General features: G+C 31.4%; 4 protein-coding genes across 5 annotated transcripts; 3 read left to right on the top strand and 1 right to left on the bottom strand.

Moving 5' to 3' along the window:
* The first annotated feature begins 221 nt into the window (after positions 1 to 221).
* Positions 222 to 3,164, top strand: LOC108458027 (soluble inorganic pyrophosphatase 6, chloroplastic-like). Its single transcript, XM_017757259.2, has 6 exons — positions 222 to 631; positions 708 to 868; positions 1,932 to 2,032; positions 2,149 to 2,330; positions 2,672 to 2,770; positions 2,856 to 3,164. Exons 1-6 carry the CDS (start codon positions 380 to 382, stop codon positions 2,946 to 2,948), a joined length of 888 nt encoding a protein of 295 aa, XP_017612748.1. The 5' UTR covers positions 222 to 379; the 3' UTR covers positions 2,949 to 3,164.
* LOC108458029 (eugenol synthase 1-like) lies at positions 2,864 to 5,335 on the bottom strand. Its single transcript, XM_017757260.2, has 5 exons — positions 5,086 to 5,335; positions 4,883 to 5,017; positions 3,889 to 4,117; positions 3,581 to 3,784; positions 2,864 to 3,485 (listed from the first exon to the last, which is right to left on the bottom strand). The coding sequence occupies exons 1-5, from the start codon at positions 5,275 to 5,277 to the stop codon at positions 3,289 to 3,291; spliced, it is 957 nt and encodes a 318-aa protein (XP_017612749.1). The 5' UTR covers positions 5,278 to 5,335; the 3' UTR covers positions 2,864 to 3,288.
* A 6,330-nt stretch (positions 5,336 to 11,665) lies between these two features.
* Positions 11,666 to 14,097, top strand: LOC108458973 (agamous-like MADS-box protein AGL61). 2 transcript variants are annotated; one of them, XR_008281337.1, is made up of 2 exons: positions 11,666 to 12,056; positions 12,505 to 12,923. XR_008281337.1 is itself a non-coding variant. In XM_017758352.2 (2 exons), the coding sequence occupies exon 2, from the start codon at positions 13,228 to 13,230 to the stop codon at positions 13,945 to 13,947; it is 720 nt and encodes a 239-aa protein (XP_017613841.1). In that variant the 5' UTR covers positions 11,685 to 12,056; positions 13,185 to 13,227; the 3' UTR covers positions 13,948 to 14,097. The 2 variants fall into 2 exon arrangements, 1 of the variants encoding a protein (XP_017613841.1); XM_017758352.2 differs by lacking the exon at positions 12,505 to 12,923 and adding an exon at positions 13,185 to 14,097 and having other exon boundaries at positions 11,685 to 12,056.
* Positions 14,098 to 21,200: 7,103 nt separating this feature from the next.
* Positions 21,201 to 23,480, top strand: LOC108459426 (RNA demethylase ALKBH9B-like). The gene is made up of 6 exons (XM_017758794.2): positions 21,201 to 21,529; positions 21,716 to 22,111; positions 22,250 to 22,335; positions 22,415 to 22,725; positions 22,807 to 22,878; positions 22,948 to 23,480. The coding sequence occupies exons 1-6, from the start codon at positions 21,364 to 21,366 to the stop codon at positions 23,258 to 23,260; spliced, it is 1,344 nt and encodes a 447-aa protein (XP_017614283.1). The 5' UTR covers positions 21,201 to 21,363; the 3' UTR covers positions 23,261 to 23,480.
* Positions 23,481 to 24,270: the final 790 nt, after the last annotated feature.

Below are 24,270 nucleotides of genomic sequence, written 5' to 3'. Positions count from 1 at the left end.
GAAGTAAAAAATATTGATTACATGAAATTTATTTATTTTATTTTAAATAGATGAATCTAAAATATAATTACTTTTAAAAATATAAAATTGTTGATTTTAATCTAAAATTTAGTTTAAATGAACGATACATTTAACTTTAATTAGTATAAAAATAACCATTAAATATACAGTAATAAACATATTGTTACGAATGTGGACGAGTTGAAGCATATAATAAAAAAAAATTAGAAAGGGAAAAAGTATACAATAAAAATAATCAGAAAAGGGAAAACGACTATACGAGAGAGCATTAAAAGGTTTGCCAATCAATGCAAACCACTTACTTGCCCCAAAAAACACCCCTTCACTGATCTTTGAGTCCACCACACAAAAATCAACCATGGCAGCAGCAGCCAGAGTGATAGCCATCGCCGGCAACTCCGCCGCCGCCGCTTCTTCCTGCTTGCTTATCAAAACACCGTTCGCTTTGCAACGCTGCAGCAACGGACTTAGATTCAACAACGTCAGACGATCATCGAAAAGATTGTTTTCTTGCAATGCCATTTATAACCCTCATGTTCAAATCAAACAAGAAGGCCAACCCGAAACTCTCGACTATAGAGTCTTCTTCGAAGATACTTCGGGCAAAAAGGTATTTTCACTTTTCTCTTCTTTTGTGTTTTTTAAATGAAGATTGTAATTTGAGATTTGATGGGGTGTGGCCTTAGATTTCTCCTTGGCATGATGTTCCATTGCATTTGGGAGATGGTGTTTTTAGTTTCATTGTTGAGATACCCAAAGAATCAAGTGCTAAAATGGAGGTTGCTACTGATGAACTTTACACTCCCATTAAACAGGATACAAAAAAGGGCAAGCTTCGATATTACCCGTAAGAATTTTCTGGTTTTGATTATGTTTTGATCATTGCTAATTTTCAATTCTTGGGTTATTTCCAGCGTGGGTTTGTACTTGTATATTTAATTTTTCTAACAATTTTGCAATTAGATTTTACATTTCACCATTTCTTTTTTTGTTCTTAGCATTTTGCAATGTCATACTATAGAAATTGTAAGTGACTGAAAATAATTTAGTTATGTTTCAAGTATACGGTAAAAGTAGCATGGAGTCCCTGGATTAGAGCTCAGATTGCATTTTCCACTCTTTACTCAAAAAATGAGCAAATTAGTCCTTATACATTAGCTGAAAGTGCAAACTTGTCTTTTCCGTTAAAAATTTCATCCATTTCTACCATTAAAAACTGGGCTGGTTGATAGAATAACCAGACAGTTACATGTGGCGTGTCACGTGTACCTCATTCTAGCATGCAATAGCTAGATTTTACTGGTAGAAATGAATGAAATTTTTAATGGAAGAACCAGTTTGCCCTTTGATCTAATGTACGAGGACTAATTTGCCCCTTTTTTGAGTAAAGGAGACAAAATGCAATCCGACTTCTAGTACAAGTGCCTCTATGGTACTTTTACCCAGGTATACATATAATAGCTAGAAAATTTGTCTGCTAAATGGCAGAGTTGTTGAGTAGCTATGATTTTAGCTGAAGTAAGATTAGACTAAGGATGATAGCTGATTGAATATCTATAATTTTTTTAAATATCGGAACTCGAATATGATTAATTTATTTGAAATGTGAATCTGTTTATCATTGTTTCTTTGTAGAATCCCATCTTATGTAAAGAACCTGGTTGGATATCTGAATTCATTAAAAATTTTAAAATATGCAAATAGGTATGAGATTCGGATATTTTACAAATAAATTGATATTCAAATCCACTGCAGATAGTAAATATAAGGTCTAAATACATAAATTATCCAAATCTTCCATATTCGAATCCACAATAAACAGATTAGCTAGAACCATTAATATGGCATGACTATCTAGTGTGTGTTAACAGAGGTTACATTTCTAAATGTTTCAATCCATTGTCCCTCAGCTATAATATAAATTGGAATTACGGATTGCTTCCACAAACATGGGAAGACCCATCTTTGGCAAACTCTGAAGTTGAAGGAGCATTTGGCGATAACGACCCTGGTAAATTCCGATACTTGTTTCAATATTTGGTACTTTTCTCATAAGATTGTTGTTCTTTGTTACTGTGAGAAGTAGGTTTAAAAAGATTGATGTTTTTTGTTTCCTTAAATTTGTAGTTGATGTCGTTGAGATCGGTGAATCCCGGAGGAAAATCGGTGACATTTTGAAGGTTAAGCCCCTGGCTGCTTTAGCTATGATTGATGAAGGGGAACTTGACTGGAAAATAGTTGCCATTTCATTAGATGATCCAAGCGCTTCTCTTGTAAATGACATTGACGACGTCGAGAAACACTTCCCGGTATTTCGCTCTATTCTTTCACGGGTTTTGTATTATGGTTTTAGTTTGTAGTTGATCATATGAACATCAAGAATAGTGGAGTCAGGAACTGCCATGTACTCTTATGAAGGGCTTCTCTTGTAAGTGATGTTAACAATGTTGAGAAGCAGTTCCCAGTATTTCTCTCTATGCTTTCATGGTTATGTTATAGTTTTAGTTAGCAAAAATTGTGAAGCCGGAAACCGATAAGTTAGATCCTTGATATTGCTACCATGTTTTACAATGACTGCATGTATTTGAAGAAGTTGGTGTCTCTTGTTGCGAAATTTAATAATCGAGCATCAACCTGGTGATATTTTCAGGGGACTCTCACTGCAATCAGGGATTGGTTTAGGGACTACAAGATCCCTGATGGGAAACCAGCCAACAAATTTGCCCTCGGCAACAAGGCGGCAAACAAGGTAAGTATCGATCTTATATTTTTACCCTTTGCTTCATCCTTCTTCAGGCTGCATATGATCACTCTAAGTTCTATCTGTATAACAGGATTATGCTCTTAAGGTTATTACAGAGACCAACGAGTCTTGGGCTAAACTTGTCAAAAGATCAATTCCCGCTGGAGAGCTTTCGCTTGTATGAATGCTACCAGAAGCATTAGGGCAGCAATTCTTTCGAATTCAAATAATCATCCGAGTTTTTCCCCCTTTCGGGTCCTGATAATAGTACGAATTGATACCAATGCACTTGTTTCTGCTTATTATTTGAGTAAATTAGTGAACTCTTTGAACTTGGATAGTATTTCATGTTCATATGGTTGCTCTAGTGTGGATTAATAAGAAAAGGCGTACATGGGAATGACTTTCCTCTACAGATATATTCTTAGTAGACATTGGAAATATATATACACACGCGCACGCATGCATACGTACATGTTTTAGCAGGTAGGGAGGTGATGAAAATGATAAAAATCAAGTCTGATTCAAAATGTAGCAAGAGCAGGCTTAGGTGGATCAACCAGGAAAACATCGAGAAGTTGATCGATGGTGGTATACTTAGAATCTGGGTATAAACTAGAAGCTTCAAGGTCATTTTCCCCAAGCTCATAGTTCGCAAGATCACCTTTTACAAATAGACCGTGAAGAACCGATGCCCGTACATTATCCGGAAATGGTAAGGCTGCATTTTATCAAAGAGCTCCCAATTATTATTCATCCAACAGGTTCGGGATTCGAATTCGGAAAGCAAAATGGAAGAGCATTTTAAAAACTTACTCTCTGTCAGTTTCACAAGTTCTTCCTCTGGTACATGAACCTTCTTGAAATATTTACCTGTTTTCTTCTCCCACAACGAAATTAATTCAATCTGGGACAAAATATTCTTCTGCATCTTATAAATCACTATTTTATTGCATGTTCTTGGATCATTTGCTACTCTGATGGTGTAGTTTGCTATATCTTCTTCATAAGTAAACGGAGCTGAAAAAAAATATTATTTTAAACACGTCATCAATAAATTAAAAATTAATTTTTAAAAATTATTAAAAATAAATATAAATATAATTTGCTTTCATTGTACGTACCCTTGGCTTCACCAGATCCATAGATAATAACATCTTCCTGTTGTTCATGTGGACGAAGCAAGTAATTCAAAAAGTAAGCACCAAAACAATTTGCAGATACATACGTGTAAGGTATCCCACTTGCTTCCACTGCCCTTCTAACCTTTCGCTTCTCGTCTAAACAAGCTTCAAACGGTGGCAGAAAACTCAGCCGGTCTTCTTCGACCCCGAATTCAGACGGAAGGAACCTCTATATATACAAATTATATATATATCTATATGTTACATCTATCTATGATTGTTCAGACAGTCAAGCGATACAAATAGACCTTTTGAGGGAACTCTTTATAAGATCACCTCAGCTTACAACTTATCTTATAGGCAAACTCACTCAATAACTACCACATCAAGTTCAACCATCACATTCCACTTGAGATGACTTAGCAGTAGCTGAATTTGTGACCAGGTTTTGAAGGGACCTATCCAAATTTTAAAAACTTTTAAGAGTTTAATGAGATTCTTAAAAAAAATTTGGGAGTCTAATTTGGGGATTTTTAAAAGAGTTTAAATAATTTTAAATATATATATTTAAAAGATATAATGAGAATTTTCAAAAATTTCGGACCTAATAAAAAATTTTTGAGGGCCAAAGCTCCGTAGGCCACCATTACAATCGGTCTCTATGACTTAGGTCACATCATAGCACCACTCTACCTAAGACTATGGCAACAAGCCACTTGCCTGGAGCTTAAGAATAAACTCAAGTCACCTACATCTCTCCTCTTTCTAGCTTACCTCCAACCACATTCTCTCCTCTTTCTAGCTTACCTCCAACCACATTCTCTCCTCTTCGTTCTTGCTACTGCAATCATCCTATTTAGCAACTCTTTGTCTTATTCTAAACAGATTGGACCACCTACCTACCCATCATCATATCGACACTATACATAAAACCAATTACAACCATTTCTCTATTGAAATAATAAATCAAGATGACAATTTTTTTTTAACGTACCTTTATGTTACCTGCAACCTTAATGGCTTCAATAATATGAATCTGATCAGGTACTTGAGGGAATGGTAACAATGAGATCACAATATCTACTTGACGAAGTATTGCCACAATCTTTTCATGTTCCTTCAACTCCCCCTGTTTTCGTACATACATTAAACATTTACGATTATCAAATATACTTGCATGTATACATACATACATACCTGGATGATGGTGACACCAACAGACTCAAACTCTTCATGCAAGTTTATCTTGTTGAGAGTAGATTGTGGGGTGATAGGGCGAGCAAAAACAAAAGTTGGATGCCCTAACTTGATGCTTGCCTTCACCATGTATGTGCCTAAGTAGCCGGTTCCTCCAAATATGAGGATTTTATTTTTAGCTTCCCTATCCATATTCAATTTCTTTTCTTATGATCCACAGCTTCTTGCCATGCCCATATTTATATTGTCTTATCCATACATGTTCTTAAAAATATGAATTTTTTAAATTAAGATTTTTATATCAAATGAGAAAAATTGTGTAATATAAAACGTGATATAAAATGTCAAATCATTAAATTTATTTTTAAAGGTACAATAAGATTAATTTCGATGATATTAAAATAGAAATTAATTATTATAGTGGCAATTTAAAATAAATAATACAATATGTATTTGAGTACAAATATAACGATTGCAATGAGATTAGAATAAAAATAATAATCATTAAAGATATTAAATCGTGTATAATAAATAATTAAAATTATATTTATAGCATTTAATGAAATATAAATAAATATAATAATTATGTGTTAAAATATAATAAAAATAAACAAAAATAGGTATCTTAAATAATTATAAAATTTATTAAAAATATTTATATTAAAAATAAATTAATAAAGCAAATATTAAAAAATTGAATTAAATAAAGAATGAAAGCTATGACACAATGTAAGTAATTTTCAGCTTCAAATATTTGAAGAATTACTGCCAAAAAGCTCTGTCCATGAAACCTCGCTTTCCTCCAAACTTTCATAATTGTTTATTGTCTGTATTGATATTTCCAAGAATTTTATATTTTGAACGAAAAAATCATGTATGAGAATGATCTGAAATTTATTGTATTTATCCGTGTTGCTCCTTCGTCATTAATTAATTATCGATTTTTTTGAAAGATATTTTTTTTGAGTGTCACCGTTATGTCCGGCAATATTTATATGTATTTTTTAAAATACATATATTTTTCACTAGTATTCAAGGTGGAATTTTTTTTTTATTTTGATGTCGTTTTTGTTTTAGGCAATACCACCGTATCAAGTAGCAATGTTATTAAGTTTTAAAAAAATTGTTTTTCTGTGCTGCCGATGTGTTAGCCGGAATTGGTGACCATTTTTAAAAATATATATCTTATTATTTAAAAAAAATAAGCAAATAAAGAGAAAAAAAAAAACACCGTAAGAACCAAAAAACGAAATTAATGTTTTCTCGTTTTAGATTTTCTAGGCAAGAGAGCATACAAATGACACATGAATTAAGGGTAAAGAAACAAAGAAAAGCCGAAAGAGGAAAATGAGGTTTGGTTTCTTTGGTCACTTTTGGGTTTGATTGAAAGCATTTTTGACAGTGGTGCTGCCTAAGTGGTGTAGTAGAAGAAATTAATGATTTTTCCTTTCAAATTTTCTAGGCTTAATTGCATTAATTAGGTTCTAAATTTTCAAATATATAAAAATTGCATTAATTATGTTAATTATTATTTTTTTAATCCTGAAAATCTTTAATCACATTTTTTATCATCTCGTTTACTTTCTTCTTGACTTAATTGATTTTGTAAACTAGTGTCAGAAAACTTTTGAGTTTTTTAGTTTTCTTTCTCGATATATTTTCTTAAGGGTAAAGATTCTAGACTTTTCATTTTATTGCTCTACTCTTGCAAATAATTTTTCCACATATGTATTTTTTTCCATTTTGTTTGTTCTACTCTTTTTTACTGTATCCTACCATTAGAGGGTTTTTTACTTAAATAGTACAAAAAAATAAAAATAATACAGTAAAAATATTATGTACCAAAATGGTACAGTTGAGGTGGTGCCGCCTATGTCAAAGGCGTGACCACCCCAAAATCTGATAAAATATTTGTTAAAAATTTAAAAACAAAAAAGTTGTTAAAAAAATACATTTTCTCTATTATATTTTTTTACTCTTCTTTCTCTCTATTCTCTCCTTCTCTTTTTCTTTTTCTTTCTTCTTTTTCCCTCACCTGTGTCGCCCTCTCATTCTCCTTCTTCTTCTTTTTTTCTTTCTTTTTCTCTTCTTCTCCTTGCTTCTTGCTTCAACGGAGCTGTTGCTACTGAACTTAGGAGACCTTATAATGGTCCCCAAACAAAAAAAAAACAAAGGAGGCCGTGCATCCTTGGTGCCGCCTCTGGCACCCCCTCCATTACTTTTTTTTTTGTTATATTTTGAGGTGTTCACGCCTCTAACATAGGCAGCACCACCCCAGGTGTACTATTTTGATACATAATATTTTCACTATATTATTTTCATGTTTTTCTTTTTTTTTTTGGTATTATTTTGGTAAAAATCCCGCCATTAGAGCTTTCTGTTTTTAGCTTAGATTTTTTACTTTTTTTTTGGTTTTTATTGTGCAAGGTGTTACATTCTCTTTCTATATGTTTATTTTTGTCTTACAGTGCTCTTTTTTCTTCTCTTTCACCATATTTAATATTTGCTTACTTTTTTTAATTATAAAAAAAAATTAAAAAAAAGTCATTAATGTTGCCTGATACATTGGCAACACAAACAACGGTACCACTTGAAACGGTGGTGAGATCAAAAATTTTAAAAAAAAAAAATAGTGTGCCCTAACACAGCAACGACACCAAAGTAAAAAAATATTTTTTTCCTTTTTTTTTTATTGTGAATACTCGTGAAAATATAAATATTTTAAAAATTACATATAGGTGCCACATTGGTGACACCTAAAAAAATTATTTAAAAAAAGAAAAAAGCCAATAATTGACTAATGATAAAGGGCAGCGATATATCTGAAAACACTAACAAATACAGTAAATTTCAAGTTATTCTCGTAGGTGATTTTACTTCTAAATTATTTTTGTAATTATTTAATTTATTTGGGTCAATTTCGGGAAAAAAAAAGGCACATTTACACCATCATTTCAATTTGCTACTTTTTATATATCATTTATGCAAGTGTGCTCAGTCCATGAAAAGTCTCTTTCCTCCAAATTTTCATAATTGTTTATTGTCGGCACTGATATTTTCAACAACATACATATTAATTTCAATTTGATATTTTTTATATATTATTCATAAAAATTATTAATTAATTATATTAAAATTTGAAATTTTAAAGTTCAAAAACATAAGTGTTAAGAAAATAAATTTAAATATGTGAAAGAAATCACAATCACCTATTTGGATAAAAAAATTTAGGTACTAATTTAAAAATCAAAATAAAATTTAGATACTAAAACACATAATTTCCCTTTCAATTTTTCTCTTTTTCCATATGCATTTAGCGAGAGCTTATTAAAACGCCCATTAACAATGTTATCAATTTAGACATACTATATAACATTATAAAAATAAAATATAAGAATTAAATTTTAAGTTTCAAACATAAAAAAAAACTAAAATCATAATTAGAACAAATATTTATAAAAAATATATTTAATCTATCATTACATTATTAATCAACGTAATGATGACACATCATCAAAAATAAAATCTATTAATTTTTTTAAAATTATTATGTGTTACTGTCTCATTGAGTAACAATATATATGATTATCAAATATAAAAATTTCAAAGTTTATTTTTAGTTTTAAAATTATTTTTCCATTTTATTGACAACTTCCTAGTTGTGTTCCAGCGACAAAAGCAAGCTCTTTTGATTGTAAAAAGTTTTTAAATTGAATTGATAAAATCACCATTTTTAGTTTCATCGATTTAATTAGTTTATTCGTTTTAATTATATAAATTATACCAAAATTATAAAATTTTAAAAAATTTACTGTCTAATTTAACCAATTCTAAACGATCCACGGATTAATTAATCTAATCTATCTTTTCAAAATCCAATCAATTAACCAATTTGATTTAAAAAACATTGCAAATAGCAGTAAGAAACGCCAAAAACCGCCCCATGTGGATTGAAACAGTGGAGACAACCCTCAAACAGTCGACACATGTGTGATTTCAGTTGCCCTAAAACAGAAAAGCTTGGTTAACTTGTATTCTATGTCATGTAAAGACAAATAAATAATGAATCTAATGCGAGTAACAATTAAATTACTAAAACATATGTATGTACGTGCGAACCAATTCTCGTTACAACACCTTCCAGCCCACCTCTAACTTAGAGGTGATCAGGATCGGTTTGAGTCAGGTTGGATTTAAGCCTTCTATTAATATATTTTATATTTGTCTAAATTTAAGTTCGGCTTAAAATTTAGGCCTAAAATTTTACTTAAAAATAGTCTATATTTGTAAAAAATTAACTCAAATTCATTTCAGGCTTACCCATATTATTTTTTAATTTTTTTAAAAATATTTATATTATATTATTTTAATATTTAATAATTTTTATTTTTTATTTGTTAAAATTTTTATATAGTTATCTTAATATTATTTTAATGTTTATATTAGAGTAATATTATATATTTATTATAAGTTTATTTTAAAATTTGTTCTCAATTTCATAATATATAAAAATAACATAAAATAAAGTATTATAAACTTAAAATGGGTCGAGCTGGGCCAGGCTCGGGTCTTGAATATTCAAGCCTAAGTCTGACCCATATTTTAAACGGACTTAAATTTTTTGCCCAAACCTTCTCAAATTTCTGACAGACCTTCGGACTTAAATAGATAGCTCGACCAATGAACAGGTCTATAATAGTATATAACTAAAACAACTTTTAACTTTAGTCCAAATGACACCCCGTTTAGATTATCTAACTTTTGACTCACAATTCTATGACTCCTTATAACAAACCTCAAACCAATAAATTAAACTGGTGTTAAAACTAACAAGCCCTGACCTAAAGAAAATCTGAGCTCATGAAATTTTGGTTAAACCTACTTACTTAACTATCAGTTAGAAAATTAAGTCATTTGACATGACAAATAGCTATCAAGAACTTACAATCTGGCAATCGAAATTACAGGGCCAACAAACTGATCCCCAAGTAGATTAAGTCGTACAATTTGATAGGCAGCAATGACCACGCACCGAGCAATCCTCCAAGCAACCCAAATACAAGGTATAACTCTCATTCTAAGCATCTATATAGGTAATGTCCTATCAGAGTCCTTTAACTGTCCCCAAATTGAAACATTATTCTAAAATCCAATATTAAACTTTAAGTAAATTGCAAACACAAATATTTCGATTCACCCTTACTTTGAAGCTCTAAAACTTAATCCTCCAAATCATTAGACACTTTCTTTTTCACTTTACATCACCCAATCAAAGAAGTTATCAATGATATTAATGATTTTAATTAAAGCAAAACTAATGTTTTAATAATTAGACAAATGATTCAACCCGTCAACTCACCAATTTTTAGTTTAATTGGTTCGACTGATGTCCAACAATAATGAAATCAATAATTATAAAGTAATATAAAACTAGTTCAACAATTTAATTACTAATTTTTTTTGCAATTTTGTTTGAACCGAATTGGACTAGTCTGTCGGATCAATTAAACTGGAAACAAGTTGGGATACTGGTGTAGAGAGTGGCTTTGAATCGATTAGATTAACGGTGTGTTTAGCATTGCTTCTAAGAAGCACTTTTGAGACAAAAAACATTTTTGGGACAATAGCATTCCTAAACAAGTTGTGTTTTGAGAGAAAAAAATGCTTCTCCCAAACCAAAAATTGGCCCAAAAGTGCTCTTTTTTTTTTTTAGAAGCAATGCTAAACTAAGCTTAAGAACTTATATAGACCAGTTGAATCAATTTTTTAAATATTTTTTAATCAAACCAGTTGAAACGACGAATTAATCACCTGACCGGTTCAACCACTAATCCTATTTAAAAAACATTGTTTTTTTTTCTAATTTTTGTTTTTTACGGTTCCTAGCCATTAGGTTAGAAGCGAGTAGATCTATTCATCGGTCGGGCCGCCGGCCCAGGCCCGAAGGCTCACTCGAAATTCGAGAGGGTTTGGGTAAAAATATAAAGCCTGAAAAAAGGGCTTGGGCAAAAAAAATGCTCGTTTAAAATATGGATCGGGCTCGGGCTTGAACATTCAAGAACTGAACCCGGCCCGACCCAGCCCAACTCATTTTTAAGTTCATAATACTTTATATTATTTTATTTTTATATATTATATAATTTAGAACACATTAAAAAATAAACATATACTAAATATATAATACTATTCTAATATAAACATTAAAATAATGTTAAGATGACTATATAAAAATTAAATAAATAAAATTGTATAAAATTGTTAAATGCTAATATAATATAATATAAATATTTTTAAAAAATAATATGAGCAGACTTAAAATGGGTTTGGGTTAGTCTTTTACAAATATGGGTGAGTTTGAACAAAATTTTAATATTATATTTCGAGTCGAGCTTGGACAAGTATAAAATATGTTAATATCATGTTTAAATTCAACCCATATCAGGTCCAACCCGACACATGAACGCATCTAGAATCGAGTTCAACTTTTGCATCAAATTGAACTACATATATTCCATGCATATTAAATGAACAATAGTACAAATTGACATAAACACAAGGACCAAAAGTAGAATTTGACTTTTTTACTGCGTAAAAGATAAAAAGTAAAAACCCTAAACGTCAATAATGCGTGTGTCACTCTTAATTGCTTAAATCACTTAGATAAATCCGAGAAACACGCGGAATTACTTCCCCTGTTTCGAACTAAAATCTAACTTCTCTTCTATATGTACTGTCTGTAAATCTTTCTTAATTATTTCATTGTTCTTTCTTCTGTTTTTCTTTGTTTTTTAAAGTGGCGGCAACGATGGCTGGAGATATCCCCGGAAAATTGACCGGCTCCGCCGGCCGAACCGGCACCATCGGGTTACTGAAGACACTGAACCGCGACGAGCTTCTTGAAGTTTTATCTCAGGGTTTTTGTCAACACTGCGAGGCTCTTTTAGAGGAACGAATTCATCAGCTCTTGAACAGTAAGTTGCTTTGAATCTCACTGTTTATAATTCTTTTCAACACCAGTTTTCTGGGAATTTTTTTTTTTACTTTTTCTTGGAAAATTTTATTTTTTACTTTGATTGCATGTATGTTACTTGGGAAAGATTTTAACTCAATTGATTCTGATATATTTGTAATTGCAAGAGAGTATATTTTTGGCGTAGAAGGAAGTATATTTCTTTTTAGTGATAATAATTTTTATTTATTTTACAAAGATATTATCAGGCCTGTTATTAAGTGATATAATAAATTGGACCCTTTTAAAATATATATATAAATAATTAAATAAAGTTGAAAATTGTTTCACGCATTAAGAGATGAAACATTTATGGTAAAAAATAAAAATTTTAAGCATTTAATTAATTTATTTTAGTCTGTAATTTTTTTCACATTAAAAGTTGAAAAATATTTTTTGGCTCCTTTCAGACTTGGACCTTGCGCGGCTACACTCTCAAACAATCCAGAGCCGGGCTTGGATATTATCATATTTTATTTAATTTAATTTTTATAATTTATTTAATTTAGTAAAATTTAATGAATATCTATAATTTATGGTTTTAAAGGATATACAAGGAAATTCTAATTATTTCCTATTACACAACAATCATAGACAATCTTTACGAGCTTTATCAAAGCATCTTTTGAATAAATATGATAATTAGATAATTAAATCAAGCCTTGATATAGCATTGATTTAATTAAATCAAGGCTTAATTAAGCATTGATTTTAATTACCAATAGCTAGGCAATGAATTATTCTTTTTTATAGGAAAAAAAATTGGGATTGTGTAATTATTTCTCTTCATTAACTAGTGCTATGTGTAAGAAAGAGTTAAATTTCAAAATTATACATTAATCGTGAGTTTGGATGTGCAGTGTATTTACATGTGCTTAGTGCAAAAATAGCGGTGACGGTGAAAATAAATCTGTACTAATTAATATTGTTAACCTTAATTATAGTTTGAAAAGAGAATATTGAGATAATAATTTTAGGATATTATTTAATACTAAGTTGAAAATTTGGATCAATTCTCCTAAAAATTCAACTTACCATATATATAATTGCTTTAATTTGGATATAATCTTATAAATTTTCTTCCCTTCAGAAGAATACCATTTTTTTTTCTAAGACGTACATAGGATATAACAATGGCATCTCTAAATCAAACCAGAAGCAGCAACACCACCACTAAGGCAACGAGGGGTCGCCAGAGGATTTCGATAAAGAAACTCGAAAACGAAAGCAACCGCCAAGTGACTTTCTCCAAGCGCCGCACTGGTTTGTTCAAGAAAGCGATCGAGCTTTGCATTTTATGCGGTTGCAACATCGGCATCATCGTGTTCTCTCCCAAAGGAAAACCGTTTTGCTTTGGTCACCCCGATATTGACACGATATTGGAGCGTTACCTTAGCAAAAACCCTAACCATGATGATGGTTTGATGATGTCTGGTGACGACATTGCTCCATGTCTCGAAGAGTTCAACGAGGAGATCCGGGAGACGTTGGAGAAACTTGAGGAAGAAAAAAAGCGAAGCAAAGAGATCCAAAAGGAAAACGAAGAGAGAAAAATGAAGGGACTGTTTTGGTGGGATGACCCTATTGATAATAATATGGGAATTGAGGAACTTGAAGCTTATGCTAAAGCCTTGGAGGAGTTAAGGAATAATGTGGCTAATAGGGCTAGTGCATTGATGGAAGATGTTTTTGCCATGTCGACTGCCATGACGGTGGCTAATCCTGATGGTATGGGCAACAGTTTTGCCGTCCAAAATAGTGGCTTTGCCGTCGGAGACACCGAAGGGTACGGGGATTTCAATCTAGGTGTTGAAGGTTTTAATTTTGGTAATGGTCATGACTTAGATTATTAAATATTCTCTATTCATCATTGAAGGTATGTCTATGGCTATTATTTTACGTTATAAAATTAATCTGCTTAGTTTTTAATTATTTTATGAACAATATAGATCTATATATATGATCATATATAAATGAAAGCTAGTTTTTTTTATACCTTTAAATGCATTATTGTAGCTTTACATCTTTGTTTATATAAGGTAGGTTTAGATTGGTGGTGGGTTTACCTGCGATTAATGTAAAAGTAACGGTTGTTGTAAGACTAGATATTGTAGCATGAGTCAAAAAGTAAACTAAATGTACAGTACTTAATGCACGCACCCAATCGTTCATCCAAACCCACGCGTAGTTTTATATAATTTTATTTATTTATTCTTATTTTTATTATAAAGTTGATAATTTCGGTATTAATATTGCTCAATAATATATTTAAGAGAATCTTAAAAGTGATTTTGCACTGAATAAAGAAATTTTATACACTTTGTATTGTTTTTTTATATTTCTTAAGAAATTTCTAAATGCACAAAAGATTTAATATCAATATGTTGATGCAAAAAATCAGTGCTTATTTTTAGTGATGTATTTTCCTTTTTCAAATATAATAATAAAATTATTTTATTTAGAAACAATTTAAAGTTTTACTATTTTATCAGGCAAAAGAAAAAAATAATTTATCCGTGAAAATATTTATTTTGAACAATCAGGTGACATTTTCCAAATGTCATTGCATTGCTGTTGATGACTGTTAGGTGACATTTCTCTATTCCAGAAATAATTTTCTCGAGAAACCCTTTCTTTTTCTCACGGTGAATGCTTATGAGAACACTTTGGTCACAACACCTTGCTTCAATTTCTGGTAATGGCTCATCAAATGGGGCACTGAAATGTTCATCCCAGCTTGAAAAATCACCATTACTGTCAGTCAAGAGTTGGTGTTTCTTCACACAGGCCACATATTCCATTGGTTTCTGCCTGGCCTGCTCTTCAAGTGTCTTCATTTTCTCTTGCAGTTGTTAGATATTCTTTATGGCATCTCCAAGCACTGTTGCCCTATCCATCTGCCAATCCCATTGCAATACAAAATCTCAACTATTTGGCATATAAATTAATTATATGCAATATAGGGATATTTGTATTTGACGTCCTCAAATTTCAATGAGTTCTAATTGCATTCTCAAAGTATATTATCATATCAGCCAGATCCATCCTTTCAGCCATGGTATGATCTTTGGTCCCTGAAATTCTATGACAAAAAGGACTGTGGTTGGAACCGGAAAAGGGGAGAATGTTTGGTGAAAAGGAAGATTGAATATTAACTGAAATATGGGTTTTGCATGAATTGCAGCCATTGGTGATTTTAAGCTGTTTTTGAGGTCTATCAATGGCGGCATGGCTAGAAGATGAAGCTTCATAGTGCTGCAAGTTGTCCCCAAAAGAAGCTGGTTCTTGGACTAGGAAGACACTGAGTCCATCAACCGAGTTCATATTATCCCACTGATCATTGAATAGGTTAGGATCCTCCATTAAATCCTGTGCGGGATTTTAAGATTTTTAAAAATGACTATGCTAAATGGCATAATATTCCATAATAACGAAAAATATATATATTTCTTACCAGTTCAGGCAATACTCTGATTGATGGTGGAATCTCCACTGAAGACCCCTATTCTGATATAGATATGAAAATAATATATGATTCTTATATAGATTCTAATCTTATCTGTCTATAAATAAGAGTATAATACACTCGAACTCATATATTCTTGCATTGGTAACAATGTCCACGTCAGTCGAACTAAATTTCTATCAATTAAATATGATTTTAGTTGAAAAGATAGAATTGTAATTGTCAAAACTATAATGGGTTAAGTTTAAATCTCATGATTCTCATTATGAGTAATAACTAAACAAGTAAAAATAGAGTTGGATACAATAGTTAGTTATACAATTCGAAAATTTTTATCATTGTGGAGAGTCTTTTTTAGAGAATAATCCACTATGAATCAACAGTACAAGTTGTAATTGAATCACACGTTTATGTATAAATTAAGATCACTCTCCTACTAAGATATTGCCTTTGAAAGCTTGGTTACAAATTAAACATCAAAACAATTTATTTATAATGTATTTACACTACAATTTTCTAAAATTGAACTAAATTTGTGCTCTGTTTAATTTGTCCCTAATCACACAACCAATCCTTCTTTAAATAGGTATTGTAAGCTTGTAATTATTTGTTGGTGCGAGTGAAACATATTTACAGGAATTGTGTTTCAAATAAATTTTTAAATGACATCAAAATAAGTAGAGATCTTTAAAATTTGAAAAGGTCAAGTTAGATCAATGTAGCCTATGGCATATGTTGGCAATGATTGGTCCATTGTGCCATGTGTTGTACAAATCTATTGGCCCAATTACACTTCCATCCCGAATGCAAATATATTGGACGACCATCACCATGTTCTCTAATTTTGTTGGAATTATTTAGACCATTCTGAATTGTCATAATAATCAATCTGACTAATGCCACTTGATGTATGAAAACTGTCCGAAACCAATTTTTTATTTTTAAAAACGGGAATCAACTTTAAAATGATGTATGGAGTTGTCACCAATCCTTTTTGTTTAGGTGTGATTGGATCACCTAATAAAAAATTTTATTCTATTTAAATCAATTTTGGCCTAAGAAATTTGAGAAAACGAGTTCGGAAGTCGATTACGTACGAGGAAGGATTCGCCACGTCCAAAATTGGTACCAAATTGACTAAATAATGTCCTTATGTCTAAGATTTAAAAAAATGTTTTGAAATACGATTTCTTTTAAAACATTTGAATGACTTAAATTGGACGTCAAAATTCTCTTGTTTCGAAGGAATACAGTATCACAACCAGCACGTTAGGACACGATCCTTTAAACCCTCGAAACCACGATCAATTCTTGACTTGCAAAGGCTCATACATTTGAAAATTACAAAAGGATATTAGATTATTTGGTCCAATGAAAAACCGAAACCCAACACGTTAGGGCACGATTTCTCGAATTTCCAAACATAGAACATTGTCTTGTTTTAAAATTTAGAAAACACGAACGAAATTTGAAAGGGATATTTGATTATTTTGGACAAATGGAGAATCGAAACCCAGCACGTTAGGGCACGATTTCTCGAATTTCCAAACATCAAACATTGCCTTTGTTTTGGGAAATTTTCAAATAAACAATTGCAAAGCCAATTCAAAACGCATTAGTTTGATTTGAAACAAAATGGAATAATTAATTTGGATTGATAAGTTAAAAATTACAATGCAACACTTGTGAACGAAAGGCGGAACTATAAACATGGAACAATATACACGAATAATGTACTATACCTAGTGAGTGAACAAAAAACAAATTAACAAATACATAAGAGCAATGAGCACACATCCTATTTTGAAAAACATTAATAATCAAAAGAATGGAAACTAAAATATAACTAATCAAAGAAACATATTAGAATAAAATAGATGAATGATAATTGAAATAATAATACATAGGAGGACTAAACAACATGCAACAGTAATATATGAAACAATATGAAAAACACACAATACACAAAACAATATGGAAACTAGAAGCCAATATAATACCAAAACAACTTAAAACCATATGGAAAAAATTTACAAATATTGAATAATGCATGTTAGAATTAAAATAACTTATGTGTATATAAAACTAATAGAATATATATGATTATTAAAATATATGTTATGTAAAAAGAAATTGAAATAAATAATATATAACATAATTCTAAATAAAACAAATTGATTTAATTAATGATATATACAAATAATATATATAACTGTACTAATATATGAAAGTATTTAAAATAAATAAAATATACAATTTTAGATAAGATCCTTAAAGGAAACAAATTGTACATATATAAATTTAAAAGAAAAAAAATATATATATATAATAGATTTAAAAGAATATATTTACATAAAATAATATGAAAACAATAATGTATATAGAATTGAGCTAATTTTATAAAAATTATATATGTATAATCACATATAAAAGTATTTAAATGTAATATCATACACAATTTTAAATTAACATGATATAAAAGGAACTTTTAAAATAATAATTTTGTAAGCTAAACAAAATAAAGAACAAAATAAAATACCAAAGTAATTCAAAATGTGTAAAAAAATTTAAGAAAATGAATGTTATATGAATTAGAGAATAAATTATACAAATTGAAATAAAAAACTTAATTGAAATAAAACCAAATTCAAAGAGATAATTAATAAATGAAATAAACTGTTGAAATTAAGAAAAAGACTAAAGCGCAATGCGCGCGAATGCACAGGGATCAAATCTAGAAATATTCTAGATCCCAAAACACGGCGCTGAGGCAAGGACCAAATTTGATCTACGCACAAATTACAGAGATAAATTAAAAAACAAGGAAAAAACAAATAAAGCTCAATTGAACAACAATGCAAAAGGGAAGGATTTATCGCGCAAATATCCCTTTTTAGAAAACGCGCGGATCCTCATGGGTAACCGGATCAAGTCGGATCGGGTCTGTTCTATACGGCACCATTTTGAAGCCACTGAAACAGGCTCAAAATGACACCGTTTTTGGTCCTTTATAAAGGCTAAAACCAAGCCTAATAAATCCATTCGGCCGAACCAACCCTAGCCCCCTTTCTTTTCAACTAGCAGACCCTAAATCCCTTCCTTCAAACACCAATCTACCTCCATAAATGGCTACCAGTGCCTTCAAGCTTTGAGGGATGTTTTTTAGCCTCGAGATCCCCTTTCGGAATCCATGGCATCTTCGTAAGGTAAGACTCCCTTTTTTGTTTTCAAATGCAATAACAAAAGACCTCAAGAAATAAACCGAAAGAAAACTCAAAAACTTAAAGAAACTTAAATCAGAAATCACCTTTAAAAAGTTTGATTGATTTCTTTGTATTCGATTTGCATGCGTAATCAATTTACACTGATTCTCTCGGCCTTTTATAGCCAATTTACAGAATAAAATAAAAAATATAAATCACGATTTTTCTATACATTTGCTGGCCTATTTCTGTTATTGGTACTATTTCTACTGCTTATTCTCACAAGTTCTAAGGCCGTGCAGGCGTGGGGTGTGGGCGATGGCGGTGTTACTGAAATCATTGCGACGCCATGAGGCCGTTTGTGAAAGACCACTCGTGGGAGCGGTTGGCTGTGCCGCTAGCATGTTCCAGAAACCTCTAAGGTTTCTAGAATTTTCAAATTGTTAGGTCCCTTTGGGCTATTTGTAAATCGGGCTAAGGGGTTTTGGGTCCAAATGACACCCCGTTTAGATTATCTAACTTTTGACTCACAATTCTATGTCTCCTTATAACAAACCTCAAACCTAGAGAGACAATTGTTTTACTGCCAATAAATTAAGCTGGTGCTAAAACTAGCAAGCCCTGATCTAAAGAAAACCTGAGCTCATGAAATTTTGGTTAAACCTACTTACTTAGCTATCAGTTAGAAAATTAAGTCATTTGACATGACAAATAGCTATCAAGAACATACAATCTGGCAATCGAAATTACAGGGCCAACAAACTGATCCCCAAGCAGATTAAGCCGCACACCATTTTAGTTAGATAGGCAACAATGACCATGCACCGAGCAATCCTCCAAGCAACCCAAATACAAGGTATAACTCTCATCCTAAGCATCTACATAGGTAATGTCCTATCAGAGTCCTTTAACTGTCCCCAAATTGAAATATTATTCTAAAATCCAATATTAAACTTTAAGTAAATTGTAAACACAAATATTTCGATTCACCCTTACTTTGAAGCTCTAAAACTTAATCCTCCAAATCATTAGACACTTTCTTTTTCACTTTACATCAACCAATCAAAGAAGCTATCAATGATATTAATTATTTTAATTAAAGCAAAACTAATGTTTTAATAATTAGACAAATGGTTCAACCCGTCAACTCACCAATTTTTAGTTTAATTGGTTCGACTGATGTCCAACAATAATGAAATCAATAATTATAAAGTAATATAAAACTAGTTAAGAATTTAATCACTAATTTTTTTTGCAATTTTGTTTGAACCGAATTGGACTAGTCTGTCGGATCAATTAAACTGGAAACAAGTTGGGATACTGGTCTAGAGAGTGCCTTTGAATCAATTTGATTAAGGGTGTGTTTAGCATTACTTTTAAGAAGCACTTTTGAGACAAAAAGCATTTTTGGGACAATAGCATTCCTAAACAAGCTGTGTTTTGAGAGAAAAAAAATGCTTCTCCCAAACCAAAAATTGGCCCCAAAGTGCTCCTTTTTTTTTTAGAAGCAATGCTAAACTAAGCTTAAGAACTTATACAGACCAGTTGAATTGACAATTGAATCAATTTTTAAAATAATATTTAATCAAACCAGTTGAATCGACGAATTGATCACCTGACTGGTTCAACCACTAATCCTATTTAAAAAACATTGATTTTTTTTTCTAATTTTTGTTTTTTACGGTTCCTAGCCGTTAGGTTAGAAGCGAGTAGACCTATTCATCGGTCGGGCTATCGGCCTAGGCCCGAAGGCTCACTCGAAATTCGAGATGGTTTAGGTAAAAATATAAAGCCTGAAAAATGGGCTTGGGCAAAAAAAATGCTCATTTAAAATATGGGTCGGGCTCGGGCTTGAATATTCAAGGCCTGAACCTGGCCCGACCCAGCCCAACTCGTTTTTAAGTTCATAATACTTTATATTATTTTATTTTTATATATTATATAATTTAGAACACATTAAAAAAATAAACCTATACTAAATATATAATACTACTCTAATGTAAACATTAAAATAATGTTAAGATGACTATATAAAAATTAAATAAATAAAATTGTATAAAATTGTTAAATATTAATATAATATAATATAAATATTTTAAAAAATAATATGAGCGCACCTATGGGTTTGGGTTAATCTTTACAAATATGGATGAGTTTGAACAAAATTTTAATATCATATTTTGAGTCGAGCTTGAGCAAGCATAAAATACGTTAATATCATGCTTAGACTCAACCCAAATCAGGTCCAACCCGACCCATGAACACATCTAGAAGCGAGTTCAACTTTTGCATCAAAATGAAGTACATAGATTCCATGTATATTAAATGAACAATAGTACAAATTGACATAAACAAAAGGACCAAAAGTAGAATTTGACATTTTTACGCGTAAAAGATAAAAAGTAAAAACCCTAAACGTCAGTAATGCGTGTGTCACTTTTAACTGCTTAAATCACTAAGATAAATCCGAGCAACACGCGGATTTACTTCCCCTATTTCGAACTAAAATCTAACTTCTCTTCTATATGTACTGTCTGTAAATCTTCTTATTTCATTGTTCTTTCTTCGGTTTTTCTTTGTTTTTTAAAGTGGCGGCAACGATGGCTGGATATATCCCCGGAAAATTGACCGATTCCGCCGGCCGAACCGGCACCATCGGGTTACTGAAGACACTGAACCGCGACGAGCTTCTTGAAGTTTTATCTCAGGGTTTTTGTCAACACTGCGAGGCTCTTTTAGAGGAACGAATTCATCAGCTCTTGAACAGTAAGTTGCTTTGAATCTCACTGTTTATAATTCTTTTCAACACCAGTTTTCTGGGAATTTTTTTACTTTTTCTTGGAAAATTTTATTCTTTACTTTGATTGCTTGTATGTTACTTGGGAAAAATTTTAACTCAATTGATTCTGATATGTGAATGTTGTAATAATCTGATTATTATTTCAATTCCAGAAAGAGGTAGCGAATCAGGTAGCGAATCAGGTAGCGAATCAACTGTGACCTCAAATAATACCCTAATATCAAATCCGGTGACCGGAAAACAACTAGCTCGTACATCGCCGCCCCCACCGGCGGCGAAATACGATATATTGCTTAATGATGGACTTGGTGGAAGTGGAAGTACATCCTCAGACAATGGATTGTCTGAAGAACAAAAGGAACATATTAGATTCTCCCAAGTTGTAAGAAAAAAGGATTTCGTTCAAATGGAGAAGATCAACGGTAAATCGATGAATGTTCTTAAAGGACTCGAGCTCCATACGAAGGTCTTCAATGCCGAAGAACAGAAAAAGATCGTCGAATGCGTATATAATCTTCAACGTATGGGCCAAAAAGGGCAACTTAGAGGTATAAATAAGCTTTAGAACTCGAATGATTCATTGAACTTTAGGTCGAAATAGCTTGCTATGAATTAACCAATTATCTTGAGTATTAGCATGAATGGTAGTATTGCTTTTCGTATTAATACATTTTGAATGTTTGTAGATCGTACATATTCAGAACCGAGGAAATGGATGCGTGGTAAAGGTCGTGTTACGATACAATTTGGTTGTTGTTATAACTATGCAGTGGTAATTTACTAACTTTCGACTCTTTAGTTCTTTATTTTCCTCGGTTTTGCGCATTTTGGTCCTGAATTTCAAATTACAGGATAAAAACGGGAACCCACCAGGGATCCTTAGAGAAGAAGAAGTTGATCCTTTACCCCCATTGTTTAAGCAAATGATCAAAAGGATGGTCAGATGGCATGTTTTGCCTACTATGTGTGTTCCGAATAGTTGTATCGTGAACATTTACGATGAAGGGGATTGTATTCCTCCACATATTGATCACCATGACTTTCTAAGGCCATTTTGCACCGTGTCGTTTTTGACTCAATGCAATATTCTCTTCGGTTCGAGTTTGAAGATTGTGAGTCCGGGAGAGTTTTCAGGACCTGTATCGATACCTTTGCCTGTAGGGTATGTTCTTATGTCCTTTGCTGAATGTGAACCAATTTGATTATTGCCGTCTCAGTTCTAACCTAACGCTCGGGTATGCAGATCTGTGCTTATTCTAAACGGTAACGGAGCCGACATTGCTAAGCATTGTGTCCCAGCTGTTCCAGGGAAAAGGTATCCAATCTTTGTCTTTTCCGATTAATTACCTCGAATATCCATATGCTCAACAATTTCATCATGCAGGATATCCATTACATTCCGGAGAATGGACGAAAGCAAACTTCCGTACAAATTTTTGCCGGATCCGGAATTATCGAGAATTAAACCATTCATCGTCTCTCCTTCTTCAGCTCCGCAAGGCCATCATCAAAAGCCGGTTATAAATTCTTCTTTTGTTAAGGCAATCGTTCAACAAAACCAACATCGAAATGATCAAGTAATCAAGGATAAACCCGATCGAGAAGCTACTAAAACAACGAAGAATGATTCGTTTCTATGTGGAAACGACGATTTTCCTCCCCTCGGTAAAGCAAGCAAAGGCGCATCGAGGCGATGACGAGTTCTTTCTTTCGGATAGATATGTAACAATTGGATTCTGTAGACTTCTCATTCATATATTCAAGACATTATAAGTTACAGTTTCTAGTTTCCTCCATTTGTTTTAGCCTTGAAGGCTATTAAATTTTGGTTACTACATATATAGAGAGGTACATCATTGTAAAAGTAAAGCTAGAGTAGCTTTTATTATTATAATTCAATTTTTAGTCAATTTGATATCTCTTCGATTTAAATGATTATTTATATTAATATATATGAAATAATTGAAAGTTATTTATATAAATCATATAAAATATATTGATTAAAATATGTAAAAGTATAAAATTTCAACTTGTGGGGTCAATTCAATTAAAAGCTTAAATAATAGTATAGATTTTAATTTATGTCAAATTTAATATAAATAATTTATATAAATGGTAAAAATAAAATATGACGGTTAAATTATTAAAATGTTAATATTAAAAAATGAAAGTGTGTAACATTGGTACAAGTGAATATCCGTCGTATATATACACACAATTTAAATTTTGATTGAGTTGGTGCCACGAGTCAATTAGACACCAACTTGATTAGAAAAATTATTAAAATATCCATCTTCTTACAAAATTATAAATACTAATATAAGGTTATTTTGTCTTTACATATTTTTAATAAAATAATACTATAATAAGATTTGAACTTATGTCAAATGAATTTTAAACTTTTAATTTAATCATTTTAATCAATATCTCGTTTAATTTTACAATACAATTTTTATAAGTATATTATTCACATACGTTTTTTTACTCACAACGTGTCTATACCATAGAACTAGTATATATATTAAGAATGTAAATGAAAAAGTGTCGATTATCGGTAAAACGCATTGCACCCCTAAAAAGATAACGCGGGTTTGACCCTTGAAAGTGATATTATTAAGAAATGCATTAGTAAAATACATTGCACTCCTAAAAATATAACGCAGATTTGATCTTTAAAAGTGATATTATTAAGAAGGGTAACTACGAA

This window comes from Gossypium arboreum, chromosome 4 (genome assembly GCF_025698485.1).
Source record: "Gossypium arboreum isolate Shixiya-1 chromosome 4, ASM2569848v2, whole genome shotgun sequence".
NCBI classification, from domain to species: domain Eukaryota; kingdom Viridiplantae; phylum Streptophyta; class Magnoliopsida; order Malvales; family Malvaceae; genus Gossypium; species Gossypium arboreum.
The sequence above is the reverse complement of the archived record's forward strand: the minus strand, read 5'-3'. Positions and strand labels throughout refer to the sequence as shown.